The 22072-nt window shown below is 42.8% G+C and overlaps 2 protein-coding genes across 2 annotated transcripts in view; both read left to right on the top strand.

The window, feature by feature from the left end:
- The first annotated feature begins 9561 nt into the window (after window positions 1-9561).
- Window positions 9562-11029, top strand: LOC121684980 (complement C1q-like protein 2). Its single transcript, XM_042065180.1, has 2 exons — window positions 9562-10264; window positions 10397-11029. Exons 1-2 carry the CDS (start codon window positions 9667-9669, stop codon window positions 10678-10680), a joined length of 882 nt encoding a protein of 293 aa, XP_041921114.1. The 5' UTR covers window positions 9562-9666; the 3' UTR covers window positions 10681-11029.
- Window positions 11030-20940: 9911 nt separating this feature from the next.
- Window positions 20941-22072, top strand: part of tmem72 (transmembrane protein 72) — a 6591-nt gene continuing 5459 nt past the window's right edge. The window contains exon 1 of the mRNA XM_042065181.1: window positions 20941-21564. Coding sequence (XP_041921115.1) covers window positions 21495-21564 — 70 coding nt within the window. The 5' untranslated portion in view covers window positions 20941-21494. The remainder of the gene's footprint in view (window positions 21565-22072) is intronic.

The following is a 22072-nucleotide window of genomic DNA, read 5'->3' as shown; positions in this document are numbered from 1 at the left end:
TATGAGTTAGCGAGCACCTGGTCTTAGTCGGCGCCGATAGCGACAGCGTCGCTACTCCCCCCTAACCCTCTTTCCTTCCCCGTCCCACTTCCCGCGACCCTGTCCCAGGTTGCTCCCCTTCCGGTCGCGTCAGCGACCGCTCCCTCCCTCCCCCCTTTTCTCCCTTCCCATCTCTTCCCCGGCTCCGCGCTAGACCAGCCCGCAGCAGCGGGTCATCAGCACTCCGCGAGTGCTTCGGACCACGACGTCCCGTTCCGGCAGCAAAACTATTCTTTAGCCACCGCACAGGCCCTGCCACCGCCTCCTCACGCTGCAGCATTCGAACCACCACCCGTCACAGCGCCCACCAGGAACCTCATCTTGTCAGGTGCAGACGTAGACCTTTCTACCATTCTTCCCTCCCTTCCTATTCCCTCTCATAACCGGGATCTAGTTTGCGGCGAACTGGTTTTCTCTAAAAAAAAAAAAAAAATTCTGGCCCAGCATCAAAAAACCCTGTCATTTCCCGAGTTCACCATAGCTTTTGCCAACTACACAGAAGTCGTCTGTTTCGTGTTCTCCAGTCGACGCAGATGACTAAGCTAAATGACTACCCGGCCATCATCGCCGGCCTAGCCGTATCCTACGGTGGAGCTCATTTTCATACGTAGGCTACCACCGGCTGTTTTCAGCAAAATGCGCTGCCAGAGTCGGCCTCTGGAACTAAAACCCCTACTGGGGCGCGCTCGATATGGAGCTCCATAACCGCGTTTTCCTAGGACTTAAGCCATCTTGTCCCCTCTGCAATAGCCCCAGTCACGGCGCGGTCGAGTGTCCACTAGTCAACTCATTCCCCAGGGCCGCCCTTTCATCTCGCATCTCCTAAACTGCGCTCAGCAACCCCATCTCTCGAAGACGTCGTATCTCTAGATGCCCAGTGTCTGGCCGATATCAAACTATGGAGGATGTTTTAGACGAATGGAATGGTCTGTGCACGTTCTACGACGACTGCCAATCATCTCCAGAAGAGCTCCAGTTGTACACCGACGCAGCCCCCTCAACAGGCTTCGGAGGTTTTTTCAAAGGGCGCTGGTTTGCATCCCCGTGGCCACTAGAGTTCAGAGAGCTAACAACTGGAAACGAATCGTCAGCCGTGTTCGAACTCTACCCCGTAGCCATCACGGCCCTACCTGGGGGAATGAGCGGACCTCCAAGAGTGATAATCCACAGCGACAACGAAGCCGTAGTGCACGTCATTAATAACTCGAGCTCAAAATCGCCTGCGCTTTCCCCTCTTATTAGGCGTCTAATCTGGATAGCAGCCAGCTACCAGCTTATTATAAGAGCCGCGCACGTCCCCGGTTGCCACAATGGAATTGCTGACTCTCTCTCTCGTCTTAAATTCCAGAGATTCAGAAGCTCGGCTCCAGAGGCGGACCCGTACCCTACTCCACTCCCCAGCTTTTCGGAGACCATCTTCCCATAAACCACCCCCTCAGCTATCTTCAGCCCATCACAGCCGACCAAGCCCTTCATGCCCTCGCACCCAGGACCATGCAGTCCTACTGGACTGCTTGGTCGTGCTTCAAACAGTTCCACGCAAAGCACTCACTACCATTTACCAGTTTCGATGCAGTCACCATATCATCATCACCTACGCCCACACTTCACTCGGGATCAAAGTTTCTTCCATTAGAGTCTACCTAGCTGGCATTCATTTCTTCTACAAACGCTCCCACGGCTCCGAATGCCCCTTCTCCGACACCAGGATAGGCTTGTTAATTAAAGGTATCCGTAGGCAACATCCAGTCCCCCAAGACTCCCGCCTTCCCATTACCTCAAGCATTCTCGCCACCCGCCTCGCTACCCTTCGCAAAGGGTCATGTCACCGCATTCCGATTCCACCATCTCCGTTATGTTTCTACCGGCCTTTTTGGGCTGCTGAGATGTAGCGAGTTTACATGCCCTTCGTCTCTCTTCATTCCCGATGTCCACCCGTGCATCGCAGATCTAGAGCAGCTAGACCAAGACACCATTCGATTTACCATCAAACAGAGTAAAACCGATCAGTCTCGAAAAGGACACTCCATATCCATTTAACTCCGCCTCAGATCTTCAGCCTTTCCAATACCTATCTCACTACATCTCATATCGGTCAGCTCAAGCTTCGTCTACTAGCCCGCCCTTCGTGTCAGACGAAGGGCTACCCATCACTCGCCACAGATTCCAGACACTCTTAAAAACCATTCTAGTCAAATCTGGTTTTCCCGCGGATCGCTACTCCGCACACTCCTTCAGGATAGGAGCTGCCACAACAGCTGCGCTCAACGGCTTATCGGAGCAACAAATTAAAATACTGGGCCGTTGGTCCTCGGATGCCTACCAGTCTTACATCCGCTCCAATCTAGCGGATTTACGACTCGCTCAGCAAGCACTTATGTAGTTGGTAGCGGCCTTTCTCTGTGATCTTTTGGGGTGCAAGCGGTCATCGCTCTATCGCGATATCCGCTCCAGGCACTCCAGGACCACGGACAGCTACCTTGCCAAACACGCACTTCTCCCATACATTCTAGTCTAGCTGAGGCAATCATATAGAAGGGCGAACTAGTGAAATGATGTTTTATAAACAAAGTTCGGGTGGAGCCTTCGGGATGATTGACAGCAATTAACTCACCCACTGCCGCCGCAGGGTAGGCCTATTTAAGCCGACCTCCTTTTCCATACGTCACACGCTCCGACGTTCGCGAAATCATCCCCCCTCCTCCCCCTACTCCTCCATTTCACCAATTGCCCTGTTACTCATCCTCCTTACACAGGGGGGTGCAAGCGGTCATCGCTCTATCGCGATATCCGCTCCAGGCACTCCAGGACCACGGACAGCTACCTTGCCAAACACGCACTTCTCCCATACATTCTAGTCTAGCTGAGGCAATCATATAGAAGGGCGAACTAGTGAACTGTGTGTAAATGTCAGGCCCACACTAATGGCACTGATTCTCTGTCTTTGGGTAATGCGAGGGCTGACGCTGCTGCCAAGGCTGCAGCTACTCTGACCCTCAATGTGGCTGAAACTTGTCACGTTTTAACCACTTCTCTCCTACAAGACTTACTTGCTTTGAAAATGTTTGCCTCTCAAGGAGAACGAGAGACCTGGCGCCATAATGGCGGTATCGTTTCAAATGGGGTCTGGCAGAGTGCTGATGGAAAGCCTTGCCTACCAGGTCACTTCTTTCCAATTAACGCATGCGTTGAACCATGCATCAAAAGGAGGGATGTTTGAGAGCATACTGTCAAAAATGTCTGATTTGCATGATTCATAATGCAGGGAAAGGACACTTAACCACTGGCAGCCCACCCACCACCAGTCAAATTATGGATTTTATTGAGTTAACACAGAGTGAAGGAAAAACTAAATAATGTTTGGTAATTGTAGACCATTTGAATGATACTGTAAGCTTGTTTGAAATAACCGTATTCTGCAAGCATGTCTTCTGTTTTATCTCAGAATCAGATATCTAGGCAAGTCAAGGTTCCCAACACCATCACAAGGACCATGACACAGTTACAAACATGGGAACTATGTGCTAATCAAAGACTTTAGAAGGAAACACTGGAGGTCAAAAAGGTGGAACGGGCCATACCTGGTGCTCCTTACCATTCAAACAGCCGTCAAGGTAGCTGAAAGACCCACGTGGGTGCATGCCACACATTGCAAACGTGCACCAAAACCGGACATTTTAAGTTAGAGGGGGAGGTCTCTGAGTCGGGGGAGGAGTGATTGGGTGTGCCGCACACCAAGCTTGCAACAGTCAGCCATGGAGAGGCTACAGCTGTTTGATTCAGGGATAAGGGTTGCGCGAGGGGAGAAAAGTGTGAAACTGGGGGGCTAGGATTATTGACACTCATCTGTTTGGTAGCAACAGTAGCTCTTCGGTGTGGAGGAGTGAATTGCACCTGTTTGAGAGGCCAAGAGCTGTGTGCCTCTGTGAAAGTTGCACAACAGGAGGCCGATTATCTGCGAGAGGACCCTAAACATCACTATGAACTGAATTTATGGTGGAGAATCGCTAGATACAAGGCGAAAGCTGTGAACATGACCAACTGCTATGTGTGTTCCCACATGCCACACTCAACCCAAGGCAACCCCTTCTGAATGCAAGATGTGAGTGACGGTAAGAGCTGTTTGATAGCATTGGCCTTTCATCCCGGATACAATCAGAACTACTGGAATGCAATTGCTTTCACTCCCAACACCTGAAAAGTGCCCCTGTAGGTATAGAGGACATGAAAAGACTGGCACATGATCTACAAGAGTGGCAAAAGGGGGGTGGGGAGGCTTGCTGGTTTGTTCCTAGGACTCAAAGGCTGGGTAGTGAGACTTTTAGCCCCTGTGATAAGTGTTTATTCTGTTCGCATTTGTGGTTTGTTGAGTTATACCTTGTGCTAGAGCCCTGATTATGCACTTGGTTGAAAGCACTGTATGACTGCAAATGGTACTGCTTTAGCGATGGATGACAAGGAAGATGAAGAATAGCTACCACCCTTTAATGATATGACGACTCAAGCCTAAAGCTTATGAATATAAGATGGATTGTGTGATAAGATGGGAATGGGAAAATGACAAAGATGGGCTTTAACCTTTGATCTGATAGCCTGCTTGTGTTTCTGTAAGATCTTACACTTTTGAATAGACTCTTCTGTTAAAGCTTAACCTATGTGATGTTCCTTATAATTGATACTTCTATTGGAGTGTGAATTCATTCTTCCATTGGAAACTAACCAAGTTCTTAAAGTTCTTATTATTTGATACAGTGATCTAAATTTCAACAGCCACATGAAAGCGACAACTAAATCAGCTTTTTACCACCTCAAAAATATTGCCAGACTCAGAGGGCTGATGTCAAAATATGACTTCAATCTCCAGCAGGGTGGATTACTGCAATGGACTGTTTACAGGCCTTCCTAAAAAGACTATTAAACAGCTTCAGATGATACAAAATGCAGCAGCTAGGATTCTAACAAAAACTAAAAGAACTGACCACATTACTCCAATTCTTAAGTCCTTGCACTGGCTTCCAGTAAGTCACAGAATTGACTTTAAAGCTCTATTGCTTGTTTATAAATCAGTAAATGGAGCAGGACCTAAATACCTGTCAGACATGCTTCAGCAGTACACACCTTCGCGTCCTCTCAGGTCCCAGGTGAAAAACCTGCTAGTAAAACCTACTGTTAGAACTAAACATGGTGAAGCAGCTTTTAGCTGCTATGCGGCTCAGCTGTGGAATCAACTTTCGGATGACATCAAAAAGGCCCCAACTGTAGCCAGTTTTAAATCTAGACTTAAGACCAAACTGTTCTCAGATGCTTTCTACTAACTGTGCCGCGTTACAAATTCTGAATCTGCCTTGATAATTATTCTACTTTATCTTTTATTACTTCTTTTTACTACTTTTGCCTTTGTTTTTTTGCTTACTAATTATCCTTTATTTTTAAATTATTTTACCTTGTGTTTTATGTTTTCTTTTTATTATGATCTTTACCTTTATGAACTGTTGCAGACAGCTGTAGGCCTAGCAGCTAGTCCATGCCAAGCATAGACTGTATAATACAGTCTATGATGCCAAGGTAACACGAAGTTGCCACCACAGCACAGCGAGCGGTGAGAAAATGTCGGGAATTACTAAATGTGAGCACGAAATACATATTTCGAGAGCTCAATTTAGGCCTACAACGGGGTCACGTTGTAATAATTCGAGGGCTCAATTAAAGGAAAACGTGCTCACAAATTATCACAACCAGAAAAAATATCACTTAAAGTGAGCTCTCCCGGGCTCCGTAGCTGACAGACTTTGTCTGCCAAATAAATTAGGGCGCTTAGAGGAACGTGAAGGGTGTTGACTTTAGCATTAAATTAACATAATATACTGACCTATTTTCTACCTTTCTCCTTATTTTTCCTTCTTCTTTATCTAAGACCACACCAGTGCCACTGACTGCAGGCACTTGAATGTGCACACTAGTTAAAAGTGTGTGCGTTAAAATCCAACCTTATGGTCCAGAGCACAGGCAACATGAGGCAACCCATTCGCCACTTCTTGTTCTTTGCTGTTGGGTTGGTGTGGAGAGACTCCACGCTGTCTGTCTTCACCCTCACCACATGATGCTGAAGGGTCCTCAGTGGGCAAAACTGTTGATTTATTCATCAGAGATAACTGGAAATGGTTCCACCCCTACCCTCACTATGCTGTATCTCCAACAGTAGGCTACTACATAGTAATGCTAGGTTTATTAGTTCACTTTGTTGGGTCGGAAGCTTGATCTGGGAAACTGTGGAGCTGTGGTAATGTGTGGTGTGCTGTGTTTCTCTATTTCCTGAAGAGGCTCTTACCTTCACCAGAAAACAACTAGGAGAACATTTTACAGGTGAGCACTTTAGAACATGCAGAATGGTTTCTTTTTACTTGCACTTTAGAACATTCTGAATGGACTCTTTTGACCTGCACTTAGAACATTCTGACAAGAAGATTCTGACTGAAAAAACATACAAAAGTTGAAGTTGTTATAGTAACCATTAACCAAGTTTATAGTGCATGGAAGGGTAAATAAAATATTTTACCTGATGCAAGATATTAGAACATCTGCCAACCAATCAGGAGAGTGTCACACGTGAAGTCATTAATATCCACAATTCTTGTTATTTCTTCTGTTCAGAGATTTACAGTACAAGAGTTTTCAAGTTCCACCTGAAATGGAGAAACCTTCCAATCAGACAGAACTGTTTGAAATGTTTGACAACATTTACCTGACACTCGACAGTCTCGTTTTTGTTTTTGCATTCCCTGTAATATGCATCGCTGTGTATGGATTGTATTCTCTGGTCAAAACTAGTCATGTTGGTCTTGTGTATATCACAAACCTGCTCATTACAGATCTGTTTCAAATGTCTGTCAAATTGCTATTAAGTTTAATAAGAAAAATTGATTTAAAAATGTTACAGGATAGTCAATTGACATCAGTCTACTTGTATATTGTGATGGCTAACATTTGTTTCATGATGTGCATATCTGCAGAAAGATATGTAATGATTGCTCATCCTGTTTGGCATAGAAACGTCCACACGATCCGGACATCCATCTTCGTGTCTGTCACTGTTTGGATCATATTGGCTGTCACTATGATTATCACACGCATCTTGTTTTTTGAATATCTGATTAAGTTTGTAATCTTTGTTTTGCTTCTCCCATATCCCCTGGTTGTGCTCTTTTTAATGGGGACATGGAGGGCTCTCTCCAGCAATACAGCAGTACCCAGTCATGAGCAGAGACGGATTATGGGAATCCTGGTTCTTGTATTTTGCATCTACACAGTCGTATTCCTACCCTATGTAGTGCTATTGCTGGCTATTTGTTTCTCTATTTTAGCTCTACACCCTGATAAAACAATGTTTGGAGTGTACTTTTTATTTTCTGTTGAGGTTGCCATTGCATTGAACCCTCTATTTGATTTCCTACTTTATGTGTTGGTGAGGAGGGATGCTAAAGGAATTTTGAGGCATGTTTGTTTCTGTGTTTTTAAGAAACATGAAGATAGCACAACATGGACACAATTTTTATCAATGTTCACCACTCCTTCCATTTCTCACACTCCATCTTCTCCATCATCAGATAACTAGTCACATGTCTTGTTTGAACCATTTGCTGCCTGTTTGTGCTGTTCTATGTGGTTGCCCTTGTCTTGCCTCATGCTACCATCCTCTATCTTTCTGTTAATGGTCTGTGTACTTATACCCCCCCCCCCCCCCCCCCCCTGTTCCTCTGTGGGTTCATTTAAGGTGCTCTTTGGATAGGAAACTGATAATCCAAAACGAGAAAAAGCTCAAAGGCAGTCTCTGTTTCAAAATAGTTAAAAAGCCTTTATTTTCATGGTTTGGTCATTTATTGTAAACCTGTTAAAATACTCAACTTTTAAAATACTCAGCGAGTCAACTGTCTCCCTGTAGAAGCTTGATGCTGAAATGTGTCAGTGTTTTGGAAGGTTTAACTGACTGATATCTTGACTGTAGACTGTGGTTTTGACTATGTATATCTGAATTGCCCTCATCATTTGCATGTCAGTTTCCACACTGGTATCTGCTTTGTAATGACCTTTGTACAGTAAAATCCATAATTTCACATGTTTTTTGCATGTTTTTCGCTGTGCGGCGGTCATAATAAAATGTTATTAGATTCGGCTACATTTCAAATCCATCTCTCCATGTTGCATTGATTGAGAATGAACATCCCAGAGTGGAGCGCTGTCTGCTCCCTGGGGGTGTAGCCTGGGAGCTCTGCTGGTGTTTTGCTCATCGGTTTTGACCCATGGGGCAGAAAGTTTAAGGTTTTGCAACAGTGACGTTGCACAAATAGCTCTAGGCTATATTAGATGCAGGCTACTACCGCTATAATGGTTAACACCTCTCCGTTTTTTGCACTGAATAAGACTGTTGCATTTGGCTACCGCATGTACTGGAAGTTAACTGAGCCAACACTAAACATCCACAGTTACTAGACTATTATGGTGGCCTTGTTCTACTACTAGACATCAACCAAGGACTAAAGTCACACATTAACAGCACAACACATGGTATAACAGCAACCAAACAACACAGCTTAACAAACAAACCAACTTGTTGCTTGCTTGTGCCCAAGGTGTGCCCGCTGTCACAGCCCACACCATTTATTTCCTATGGTTACCGCTGTGTTACATGAGCAGACCAAAGGGAAAGGAACATGAGCAGATCGACTATTTTTGGTCTTCTGGTGCCGTAGCATATTTTGACGTCCTCTACCCATCTAGCTACGGCATAGCCTAACCTACTGCTATGCATGGATAGTCGAATAATCAGTTAACCGTTCGAGATATAGTCTAGTAAGCAGCTAAACCTACTATTTAAATATTGATATTCCTATTTGTTTATTCTAAAACTCAGTGTCATGAAAGTTGTGCTACCATAGCATAACGTAGAAGTTACACTATCACAGAAGTTCTGCTAATGTTTCCTACCATGTTAGAATCCTGCCATAATAATAAACAGTGGAGGAGACATGTTTTTCTCTTCTTTGCTCTGCTCATGTGATGCATTTGAGAGTGTAGCCAGCACAATGCAGAGAAATGAACAGTAAGTAGCCTACTAGTCTTGGTTGCCCATCCAGCACAGAATTCATTTTAAGATTTTATTGATGGTTTTTAAAGCCCTAAATGGCCTTGCCCCATCCTACATTGCAGATCTCATTCGATTCACCACCACTCTGCCCCCAGGTCCCGTAGATCCTGCAGCATGGGTCTTCTGCATGTTCCACGCACCAGACTCAGGCAAAGAGGCGATAGAGCTTTTGCTGTTGCTGCGCCACACCTTTGGAATCAGCTGCCAGGGGCAGCTCCCTGGCGTTCCCTGCCCTTTTATGATTGTTTTATATGGCAGTAAGGTGATTTATGGTGACATTGGCACCAGTTTGACCATAACACACAGAGTTGCTTTTAACAACACAACACATGGCCTACATATCACGTGTGCATCATTTATGACTGTGTTTGTTTGATGAATGTCTGCATGTCCCAAGGACACCACTTGGCAATAAGTCGCAGTATGTTTGAGAGCAACAGCAATCAGTACACCAGAAGAAGACAGAAGATTTGTCCAGATTCAGCATGAAGATTTGTGGATCTCTACTGGTGCTGCTGTGCTGCTGTTTGGCTGAGACGCAGCTTGGAGGAGAGACCGTCAGTGGCGATGACATCACTCACCAGGGCCACCATGGTGAAGCAGAGACCAGACAAAAGGAGGTTATGGGTGCAGCACAGAGAACTGAAGCTGCAGCCACAGCCTGCACTGAACAGACCTGCCAGCCTGACATCCACACTGTGCTGAGAGAGATGAGCACTCTGGTGGCGGAGCAGAGAGTGGAGCTCAGGCACACTAAGACACAAATGGAGGCCATGGAGACCAGACTGACTGACAGACTGAAAGCCAGTGAGAAGACAGTAGTGGAGCACAAAGTTGTTATTCAGGAGCTAAAGAAGAAACAGGTGGAGCAAGCAGCAGCTGTGGCAGCTGTAGGAGGCAGTGTGGACCTGACAGGGAGCCAGGTGAAGGAGCTGTGGAGGGAGAGGGAGGAGAGGAGGGTGTCTTTCTCTGCCTCATTGGTAGCATCTGGTGTTGAGACGTTTGGTCCCATTAGTAAGCCAACCACACTGATCTACAGACATGTCTTCACTAACACCGGAAATGCCTACAACCCCAATACAGGTATTACAATGAAGCAAAGTTTAATTTCAAGTTCAGTCCTACCACTGCATGCTGATTTGATTTCACTCAATATTTTGTATGATTATCTTCCATTTTACTGTCTTCTGTAACTATATTTCTGTTCAACTGTAGGTGTGTTTACTGCTCCAGTCAGAGGGGTCTACCACTTTGTTGTGTTTGTGCATGGATTTGGTCATGCATCTACACCTACAGGACTCTCGCTCCATAAAAATGAAGAGCATGTTGTCGTTGCTTACAGCCATCAATCAAATTACAGAGTGGACACTTCTAATGGAGCTTCTCTGTTGTTGGAGGTGGGAGATGTGGTCTATGTGAAGCTCTGGGCCGATGCATGGGTGGTGGACAGCTATAACCACCATACCACCTTTTCTGGCCACCTGCTCTTCCCCATGTGAAGGAAGCAGTAGATGGATGGAGAAGTTATGTGATGCTATGAGAGACACAGATAGAATGGTACACACTCCTGTCCTTGTTCCCTAGACTAACACAGGGTGGATCCTGACAAGACCTTTAATGATACTCAATAATAATACATTTTATTTTATGAGCACCTTTCATGACACCCAAGGTCTCTTCACAAATACAAACCAATAAAACATTAAAATATCAGAATATCACATTTACAGGAATGCCATCATAAGTAAGAAAGCCACTGTGAATATGCTTGCTGAAAGAGATTGTTAGATTACCTTTAAAAATATATATATACCAAAAATGATCAATAATAAAGTCATTAAGAGTGAATGTCTTGTGAAGTTTCTTTTCTTGTTTTGGCAAAAATACATGTATAATATGCTGGGTAATGGGGCTATACTTTGATGGTCAATAAATCCCTTTTGAAGGGATCCCCATCTCCTTCAGATCAGGGTTTTGTTTTTCGCTTCAGAATTTATTTTCTGCTGCTGACCACATTTTACATGACGTCTTTACATGCAAAACCAGTTCTACTAAAATAACTTGTAAACAAAATGTAAAATGATTTGTGAAAATTCATTAAAATGGATATGGCGTTTTGGAACCAAACTCTTTGGCCTTTCTCGGCCTCACTGCTAGCATCTAGTGCTGGAAATGTAGGACCCTTTTCAGCTAAAACTACTCTGGTCTTCTGTATTTGTGACATGAGACAAAACACAAAGATGCCATTTAGTCACTTCAAGAGGAACAGCAGGAGCTCAAGCACCAAGAGTCACACACCCCCTTGGCAGCAGGCATGTTTTTTATGCACGAACAACCCAGTGTCCAGCAGCCCTGGCGTTTAATCTTTGGAACCTTTGATTTTAGTAAAGCAGCAGATATGTGCTCTATTGACTCCTTATCACCTGCCTTTGTCATAACCAACCAATGACACGTGTTAACACAAAAACACACCACAAGATAACACTTTGAAACAGAAATGAATCCAGCCATACCCACAACTTTCCATGATTTTTGGGGGTAAATGTTGACCCTTACCTGGACCAGGCCATTCATTCATTCATTCATTCTGGACCAAGTTACACATGTAAACCAGGTTACTTACATGTGGACCAGACTATTTACATTTGGGCCAGGTGAATTACATGTGGACCAGACCATCCCATGTGAACCAGTTATTCACATGTGGAACAGCCTATTCAGCCTATGTGTCTCTCACAATGCCCTTAGAGAGTTTTTATCAGCCTAGCCCACTGGTCAGTTTTTACAGAAATAACACTGCACTTACTTCTACTTAAACTGTCAAAGCAACTTGCATAACATTATACACATTGTGTGTGAGTGAGAGAGAGAGAGTTCATAGATGAATTAGCTAACACAGCTAAAAAAAACATTTTGCCCTGTGATCATGCATACGTAAATTATTCACCAGAAAAAAATGCATGCTCAAATGTTCTATGTGTTTACTGTTGCCTGAGATGAATGAAGTCATCAGTGGGGCTTTAACCAAAGCAGCTCTGCAATGAGCATCATATAAACCACAGGTCCTCTTCCTCAGAGGAATGAAGATGATCATCTGGCAGTGAGATGGTGTCATTAGCAGGACTTTGACCAATAACACACAAGCCATGAGCTGATTTAGGAAAACAACAGGTCACATGGCCTACATCTCACGTAGACCTCATTTACGACTCTATTTGTTTGATGAATATCTGCATATCCAAGGCCATCACTTGGTAATATGTAGCTAGGTCTTAGTATATTTAAGAGCAAGCCCAATCAGTACTTAAAAGAACAAAAGAATTGTCCAGGTCCATCATGAAGATTTGTGGAGCTCTACTGGTGCTGCTGTGCTGCTGTTTGACTGAGACACAGGTTAGAGGAGAGACCATCAGTGAAAATGACATCATTCACCAAGGCCACCATAGTGAAACGGACACCAGAGAAAATGAGGTTATGGCTGCAGCACAGACAGCTGAAGCTGCAGACACAGCCTGCACCAACCAAACATGCCAACCTGACATCCACACTGTGCTGAGAGAGTTGAGTGTTCTGGTGGCGGAGCAGAAAGTGGAGCTCAGATACACTAAGACACAAATGGAGGCCATGGAGGCCAGACTGAGAGCCAGTGAAAAGACAGTAGATGAACAGAAAATGACGGTATGGAAAGCTTCTATTCCTCCTCATAAAGTACATTTATAATTTACATGCTTATGGTTCTTTCATGTTTATTGTTTCTTTGTATGTATGTATGTGTGTGTGCGTGTGTGTATGTGTGTGTGTGTGTGTGTGTGTGTGTGTGTGTGTGTGTGTGTGTGTGTGTGTGTGTGTTTGTGTGTGTGTGTGTGTACTGTATGTGTGTTGCCCTCAGCTCAGGCAATGAATCTGAACTTCACGGCAAGCCAAGTGGAGGACCTGAGGAGGGAGAGAGAGGAGAGGAGGGTATCTTTCTCTGCCTCAGTGGTAACATCTGGTGCTGCAAATATAGGACCCTTTTCAGCTGCAACTACTCTGATCTACAGAAATGTCATATCCAACATTGGCAACTGCTACAACAAAAACACAGGTACTAGATGATTTAGTATCACTGTTGGATATATGTTAATCTGCCTTGTTATCAAAGCTAATGTAACACCTCTTGGTATATAATATGAAATATGAAAAGACGACATGGGAAAGAGATAAATTAAAAACAGCTCTTTCCTATGTCCTTTTAACAATTATCATTTAATTTCCAGATCAATTAAATAAGATATATCTCTCTCTCCCTTCCCCTTTCATTCACACACTCTCTCTCTTTTCTCTGTTCTTTCTCTCACTCTCTTATTTTGTGTCTGTCACAGGTGTCTTCACAGCTCTAGTTCGAGGGGTCTACCACTTTGATGTATCTCTTTTAGGACAGGGTCATGCATCCACAGCTGCAGCAGTCACCCTACATAAAAATGGAGAGCATGTTGCCATTGCTTACACTCACACACCAAGCCACTGGACCAGCTCTTCTAACGGAGCTTCTCTGCTGCTGGAGGTGGGAGATGTTGTCTATGTGAACCTGAGGGCTCATGCGTGGGTGTATGATAATACGGAACGCTACACCACCTTCTCTGGCCACCTGCTCTTCACCATGTGAGAAGTCAGTCCAGAAGTAATGATTCACTCAAGTATTGCAATATTGTGTTTTGTGATACTGCATTGACTATTCAGAACCATGTGTCAGTGTTGTTTGCAGATATAGGGAAATGTGAATTCCTTTGCTTAAACTGCATAAAAAACTAGCAGTAGCAGTGTTATGTTTGATATCACATGCACTGTGATAAATGCTAATGCAGAGGTTCTGATTGCATGTACATTTTATATCTCATTATGTTATATGGTGGTGTGTTTTCTAGTTATTTGTTTAGTGTGTTTGTTGGTCTAATATACTGTATCAGTTATTATGGCAGTTCTTCGTATACATTATCTTACTTACAGTATAATATATTGCAATTGAATTGTAACCTTTGTTACATTTGCTGTCATTTCTGAATCCTAACTAACTGATGTTTCATTCTCCAGTCCAGGTGGCCACATAAATTAAAGAAGGGGAACAAGCATTATACATTATGATATGTCACATATTTTTGTTGTTTTCATAGCACTCATAGACTATTTAATTAAAGAGTTACTAGAATGAATATAAGGCAAACATATATAATCACCAGAATGACACCACAAGACACCAGTAGGGGGAGTCAGAGCAAACTAGAGCTGCTAGTACTTTTAAATGGCCACCAGGACTGGAGATCAAAACACAGATACACCTGTAAACAATACCCACAGTATAAGACAAATCATATCACGAATGACAGAGCAAGAGTATTTCTGGTTTAGATCAGGAGGAGTGTGAAAAGGGGGAAAATTAAACATTTAAAGTATTATGATATGTGTTGTGTGGCTTTTGTTTTGTTTTCATAGCAATCAAATGTACTTCAAGATATAGTTCATACTGGGTAAGCATTTTACAAAAAAAATATTGTTTCCATAATCACCAGAATGAAACTGTTTGACACCTGTTGCTCCAACTTAAAAGTGGGGGGTACAAAAGACACATAAGATACAGTACATCCCTCTATTTGCACTCAGCCTCTCTCCTCGGTTCCTCAGCTCATACTCCGGAAATTGTTCAAAGCTCAACATCATAGAGGATGTCTCTCAGTGCGTTCATGCGCATAGGAAAAACATTTTCCCCAGTGAAAACATCATCGTTCACGTCACTTTGTGTGGCGTCACAGGGATCTTTATAGCTCCAGTGAGAGGGGTCTACCACTTTGTTGTGTTTCTTTATGGAGGAGGTTCCTCAACACGTATAGGACTCTCTCTTCATAAAAATGGAGAGCATGCATGTTGTTTTTGCCTACAGTCATCAATCAAGTGGCTCTGTATAGCACCTTCTAATTGAGCTTCTCTGTTGCTGGAGGTAGGAGATGTGGTCTATGTGAAGCTGTGGTCCAACTGTTGGGTGCACGATAATCATAACCGCCACACCACCTTCTCTGGCCACTTACTCTTCCCCATGTGAGGAGTCAGTCCTGAAAAGAAATTACATGAGGATTATGATATATAAGACACATTGTATATTCAGGGAATTTGGACATTACATTTTAATACCATTTTTTGAGTGATGATATTTGTAACAGGACTGTTATGTGTTCCTTTTTTCTGTTTAAAATAGAACAAACAGTTTGTGTTCTGTGTGTGAGATTCTAATGTACAAATACTAAGAGATGAACAAGAACCATATACTGTACATCAAGCCCCAAACAAACATAGAGATAGACATTTCTGTAACAAGTTCTGGCTTTTCTAGTCATCACTTTACAGAACATCACTATTTATTTTTACTCTGAATGTAAATGAATAGAGAAATGCCACTAAGAAAAGGTTTATTTCTTTTGTATCTGATGAATAAAACTAATTAAGATTGCCATGTTTGATGTGTGAGTCTGAGAGTTTTAAACTAACATGCTGAAAACTGATCTAAGGTGTTGCCATTAACTACACTAGGAGATACATTATATAAGAACACTATTACATCAGAATATTTACTGCATCAATTCAATGAAAAAATGAGGTTAAGCTTCTCCCTCAAAATAATGGTACAGATAATAGCATCAAGCATCAATAGCATCAAGCCCGAAGCCCTAACCAGTAGGGGATCCCTTGGGGATCAATAAAGTATCTATAAAGTATCTCTATCTATCTATCTATCTATCTATAGGCCTATATCTACTGTATCTATCTGTGAAAGTCTCATCATGGAGGTACTTCAGACTAGATTCCCCTCTGTTGTCCTTGTGCTTGATTACTGGTATATAACCAATTTAATTCAGTTAGCACCTAACCAGACGTGCAATAGTGTGATTTACAGATGTGCAGGTTTAAGTAAGGACTACAGCATAAGAACGAAACCCCAGAATACTATGACAGTGGTGTATGGGTGACTGTGGGGACTCATTGTGTCATCAAAACAAGAACAAATAAAGAGAGGAAAGCAGTCTAGGATTTTTTTTTTACATTTGATGGTTTTGGAGTTTTTCACATTTGACAAACTCCTTAATCAGCAGCCCTTCCCTAAACAACAAGGAAACATGGACAATATAACTCACATACACACCTTCATTTATGAAGACTAATCTTGTGATCCTTTGATCTTTGTAAAACTGCAGATATGAGCTCTAAGACAGAGACAGTGTAGTAATGAGTGCAATAAGTAAGTAAGTAAGTATGTATACTCTTTTGATCCCTTGAGGGAAATTTGGTCTCTGCATTTATCCCAATCCGTGAATTAGTGAAACACACACAGCACACAGTGAACAGAAGCACGCACTAATCCTGACGCAGTGAGCTGCTACTGCGGCGCTCGGGGAGCAGTGAGTGGTTAGGTGCCTTGCTCAAGGGCACTTCAGCTGTTCCTACTGTTAGGAGTTCGAACCCGGCAACCCTCAGGTTACAAGTCCGAAGCACTAACCAGTAGGCCACGACTCCGACTGGCTGTGGTGTGGAGTTCAGAGGGGACCAGCATCAGGGAATAAGAAGCTCTGGTACTCCTGCCAGATGGGAGGAAAGTAAAGTCTTTCAGTAAAGGTCAGTAAAAAGTCTTTCTTAACAATATTAAGGTGAAAGAAAGAAACCCATTGGTGAATGCATGACTGTCAGGACTCAACATTACATCTTATCAAAATGAGAGTATATAAAGGGTAGGAAAGCAGTCTGTATTTTAGAAAAGGATGGATGTTTATTAACAGCGTTAGGCATTGATGAACTGACTGTGTTTGTGACACGAGACATACAAAACACAGAGACGCCGTTTAGTCACTTCAGGAGAAACAGCAGGAGCTCAATCACCCAGAGTCCCACACACCCCTTGGAACCATGGCATTTCAACCTTGGCACATTTTTGATGCACGTGTTTAACAAACAACCCAGAGTCCTGTCCAGGAATCAGCAGCCCTTTACTAAACTACAAGGAAACATGGACAATATAACTCACATACAGTACACGCCTTCATTTATGAGTGTAAGACTATGGCATTTAATCTTGTGATCCTTTGATCTTCGTAAAACTATGATTGTGTTTATCTGCATGTCCCAAGGAAACCACTTGGTAATATGAAACCAGGTATACAATACAGCACAGTATATATGTTTGAGAGGAAGAGCAATCAGAATCAGTACACAAGAAGCAGAAAGCAGAATTGTCTAGTTTCATCATGAAGATTTGTGAAGCTCTACTGGTGCTGACTGAGACGCAGCTTAGAGGAGAGACCATCAGTGATAATGACATCACTCACCAGGGCCACCATGGTGAAGTGGAGGACCTGAGGAGGGAGATAGAGGAGAGGAGGGCATCTTTTTCTGCATCATTGCTAGCATCTGGTAGTGGACATACAGGACCATTTTTAACTGAAATGCCCCTGACATTCAGACAAATCTTTACCAACATTGGAAACTGCTCAACACAGGTACTGGAGAGTGCCTGCTTGGTTTCTCTTTTTATGTATGTTAACCATATTTCCTGCAGATATATCAAACATATAGATTAATTAATTAATTATCACTGAAAATAAATAATGACTTTTTCTCGAAGGCACACATGACATTAGATCAGATTAGTGAACATTACAAAATTACAGTATTGAAATATAAAAAGTCTTTCTTTCTTTCTTTCTTTCTTTCTTTCTTTCTTTCTTTCTCTGTGTGTCTCTCTCTTACACTTTGTGTCTGCCAAAGGGGTTATCAGAGCTCCAGTCAGAGGGGTCTACCACTTTGTTGTATTTATTTATGGTGATGGTCATGCATCTACAACTACTGCAATCAATCTTTACAAAAATGGAGAGCATGTTGTCAGTGCTTATAGTTGTCAGCCAACTGGAGGGGTGAAAGCCTCAAATGGAGCTTCTCTGCTACTGGAGGTGGGAGATGTGATCTATGTGAAATTGAGAGCTAGTGCGTGGGTGTTCGATAGTCAGTACCATCACACCACCTTCTCTGGCCACCTGCTTTTCCCCATGTGATGAGTCAGTCCGGAAGCGTATCACATCAGGAATATTCCATTGTTCTTGACAGGACCAGGAGAGTTATTGCCAGATCTATGCACAATTGTGTGCTACCCTATAGGCCGCTTATGATCATCTCCTTGAACATGTCAGAAAGTTTAAAATTGTTTTTAAAAGTAACTAACTTTAGGAGCTTAAAGGGGAAAATCCGGTGTAAAATGGATTTTGGATATGCTTAGCAAGATAACAAGTTTGACGTCGTTGGGGAGCAAAAAAACGCTAATCCGATGCATTCTAAACTAGCCTGTTTTTAGCCGATGCTTTCAAAATGCTAACACTAGGGCATTTCTCATGGTAAAAAGATCACTAATTTTAAACCATTTACAAGGCTCAAAGTAGCCTTTTTGTTTCCGGTTCCGGCGCCGGCGAGAGAGGCAGCCTGTCGAGGTAGCTCTGTGTCTTTGTGTTCCCCTTGGGGATCAAAAAAGTATCTATCTATCTATCTCTTTATCTAGCCCGACACTTCTTTGGTAGTATTAACAACTTTGTAAATGTACAGATAGTTTAATAAAAAGGACTGTACAGACAATACCTTGGGTCGTTTGCCGGTCGGCACCGTCTAGAAACAACACAGATCTCGCATGTTTTTGATGGAAGTACTTTAAAGTAAGTATTTCTGTCAAAAACACGCAAGATCTGTGTTGTAGTGACTTAATGTCAAGATGGCGCCAGTATTGGTCAAAGCATTGTCTGTATACAGTCCTTTTTAATAAACTATCTGTACATTTATAAAGTTGTCAATGCCTTGTTTTGTCATTTGTTGCAACTGAGATGCAATTCTGCTCCATATCAGCTGTGATAGACAGCCTTGATGTGTGGCATAGGCGACGCTTTACCCTTGAGTGTCAAAGCTGTATCTTCTCTGAGAATATTCTAATCCTTTCTGTAAGAAATTTGATTGGTGGACTCAAATAAAGAATTCAAAAATGTGTGTGTGTATGTTTCTTTAAGTGTGAGATAATAAGTCCCTCCCAGAAATGTATATACCTCAGACATACATGTTGCTATTATTCAACTGACCTCACAGCTTGACAGCATACACAGCTGTGAGCACACACACTTCCTTATACACAGAGCACAGTAGCACACATACCTTAATATGCCTGCTAATCTGGAAATAAGTGGTTAAGACTGAACACAAAGCCTTGTGTTAGTGTGGGTGAGGGAGAGAGAGAGAGACAGAGAGAGAGAGAGAGAGAGAGTTTCTGGTGAACACAAGGCGTGAGTTGTGTGGGTTTCAGGTGACTTACATCTTACTTCAACTCTAAATAACAACGTCAACAGTTCAGATTAATTTGTGTGTGTGCAAGTGTTCGACTTTGTGTGTGTGTGTGTGTGTGTGTGTGTGTAAATGGACTGCCTTTATAGTGATTTTTCACTCCTCCAAACACTCAAAGTGCTTCACAATGTCATGCCTTACATTCACACACACTCACACACCAATGGCGTAGGCTGCCACCAGGAGGAGTTGGGTATGAACCGGCAACCTTTCAGGTGCTGGCTGACTCCTCTACCTGCCGCATCACAGCCACTGCTGCACTACGTTGTTTTAGTGAGTCTACACAGTTCTCGACGAGGACAAGAATGGCCAGTGGTCCGCGATAGCTCCCTTTCCTCAGTCAGTCTCCACTACAGTACACACCAGACTCCGATATTGCACCCATCACTACCACACACTCATACAACATGTGCACAAACAAAAGAGAAGGCCGGCAGTACCGTAGTATGCCACAGCAAACAAAGAACAGCAAACATGCAGGAATGATTCAAATACAAAAAATAAAATACCACCAAATTCTGTCAACAATGTAAGCAAGTCTCTTGGCCCTCTGTCTGTTAACCATCACAGTGTGGTCAAGAACCTAGGTGTTTTCCTAGACTCTTCTCTGACTTTTAATAAGCAAGTCAACAGCGTTGTCAAGGGAAGTTTTTACCAACTTAGGACAATAGCAAAGCTCAAGTCTTCTCTCTCCTACAGTGATTTAGAAATCCTTATACATGCCTTTATTTCCTCTAGGCTTGATTATTGCAACTCACTATATGTAGGTGTAACTAAATCTACAGTACTCTAAACAGACTCCAGCTGGTCCAAAATGCTGCAGCCAGATTACTGACTTGATCTAAGAAACGTGACCACATTTCACCTGTGTTGGCTAAACTGCACTGGCTTCCTGTGGAACAAAGAATTCATTTTAAAATTCTTCTGTTTGTTTTCAAAGCTTTACATGGTTTAGCACCTCAGTATTTATGTGATCTTTTAATTCCTTACTGTCCTCCTAGACCTCTTCGATCATCTTCCCAGTGTCTTCTTTGTGTTCCTTCTGCCTCTCTTAAATCCAGAGGTGACAGAGCTTTCTCTGTCTATGCTCCCCAGCTTTGGAATAGCCTTCCTGATGTTGTGAAATCCTGCCCCACTATTAGTAGTTTTAAATCCAACCTAAAGACCTACCTCTTCTCCCTAGCTTTTAAGACCTACCTCTTCTCCCTAGCTTCTCCCTGACTCCCTCACCTGTTTTATTGTTATTATTATTATTATTATTATTATTATTATTATTTTTATTATTATTATTATTTTATGTAAAGCACTTTGGTGCAATGCTATTGCTTTGAAATGTGCTCTATATATAAATTTGACTTGACTTGACAAAAAATAAAATAAACCAAGATACAGTATGGCTAAAAGGGTATGCCTAAGTAGCCTATCACCTGAGGTCTATCTGTGCACACACCTGTGTTTATGTGTGTGTGTTTACGTATATGTGTGAGTGTGTGTGTACCTGTGTATGTGTTTGTGTGTGTGACTGAATGAGTGTGTGTGTGTGTGTGTGTCATGCTTATGCTAGGCAGATTAAGCTGGTATAACCAGCATGCGCCTCCCTCTCACCCTTAGCCCTCTGCCATACTTCTCCTCCACCCTCGCGGTTCTCCTTCCTCTCCTCTATTTCTCTATTCATTCTCTATCCATTTCTCTCTCTCTCTGTCTTTCTCCTCACTTTTCCTACCCTTTTACTTCAATGCTCGGAACCTTCCACTATAGTCTCTATGGACCTTAATCTATCGGACCTTAACCTGGTTGGTTCTCTACAGATGTCGGAATCTTAACCTGGCTGGTTTTCTACGGATATCAGAACCTTAACCTACAGATATCTGTAGAGCGGTGAAGACTCTGAAGACTCTGAACTTCCAGTGTCACCACTGTTGCCATGGAGATGGAAGGGTTGTGGGTTGTAGTGGAGTGTGCCTGTCGGATCATGGGCATCTCTACAGCTGCAGGTAGACACACACACACACACACACACACACACACACACACACACACACACACACACACACACACACATACACACACACACACACACACACACACACTCGAAATAGAGAGAGACAGATAGAGAGAGAGAGAAAGAGGGAGAGAGAGAGATAATGCTACTGGTATTTTTCACACATGCAAACACACTCAATACACAACAGATATATAAGCACACACACTCACATAAACAAACATTTAGTCACAGTCTGATTCTCCTTTATTGCAGTGGCCCTGGGTAGGTATTTCTGCTAACTCCTTAATTTGTAGATATCTTAATACTAACTTTCATGTGTGTGTATATCTCCATGCTAACTCCGCCAATAGATATCTTTATGATAACTCCTGTGTGTGTTAATATTCCCATGCCAATTCATCTGTGTGTTGATATTTCTATGCTAGCTCCTCAATGCGTCTATGCAAACTCCTCTGTGTGTAGATATTCCAATGCTAATTTTGTGTGTGTGTGTGTGT

The sequence above is a fragment of the Alosa sapidissima genome, chromosome 16 (genome assembly GCF_018492685.1).
Source record: "Alosa sapidissima isolate fAloSap1 chromosome 16, fAloSap1.pri, whole genome shotgun sequence".
Taxonomy (NCBI): Eukaryota; Metazoa; Chordata; class Actinopteri; order Clupeiformes; family Clupeidae; genus Alosa; species Alosa sapidissima.
This window is presented reverse-complemented; position numbering and strand designations above follow the sequence as displayed.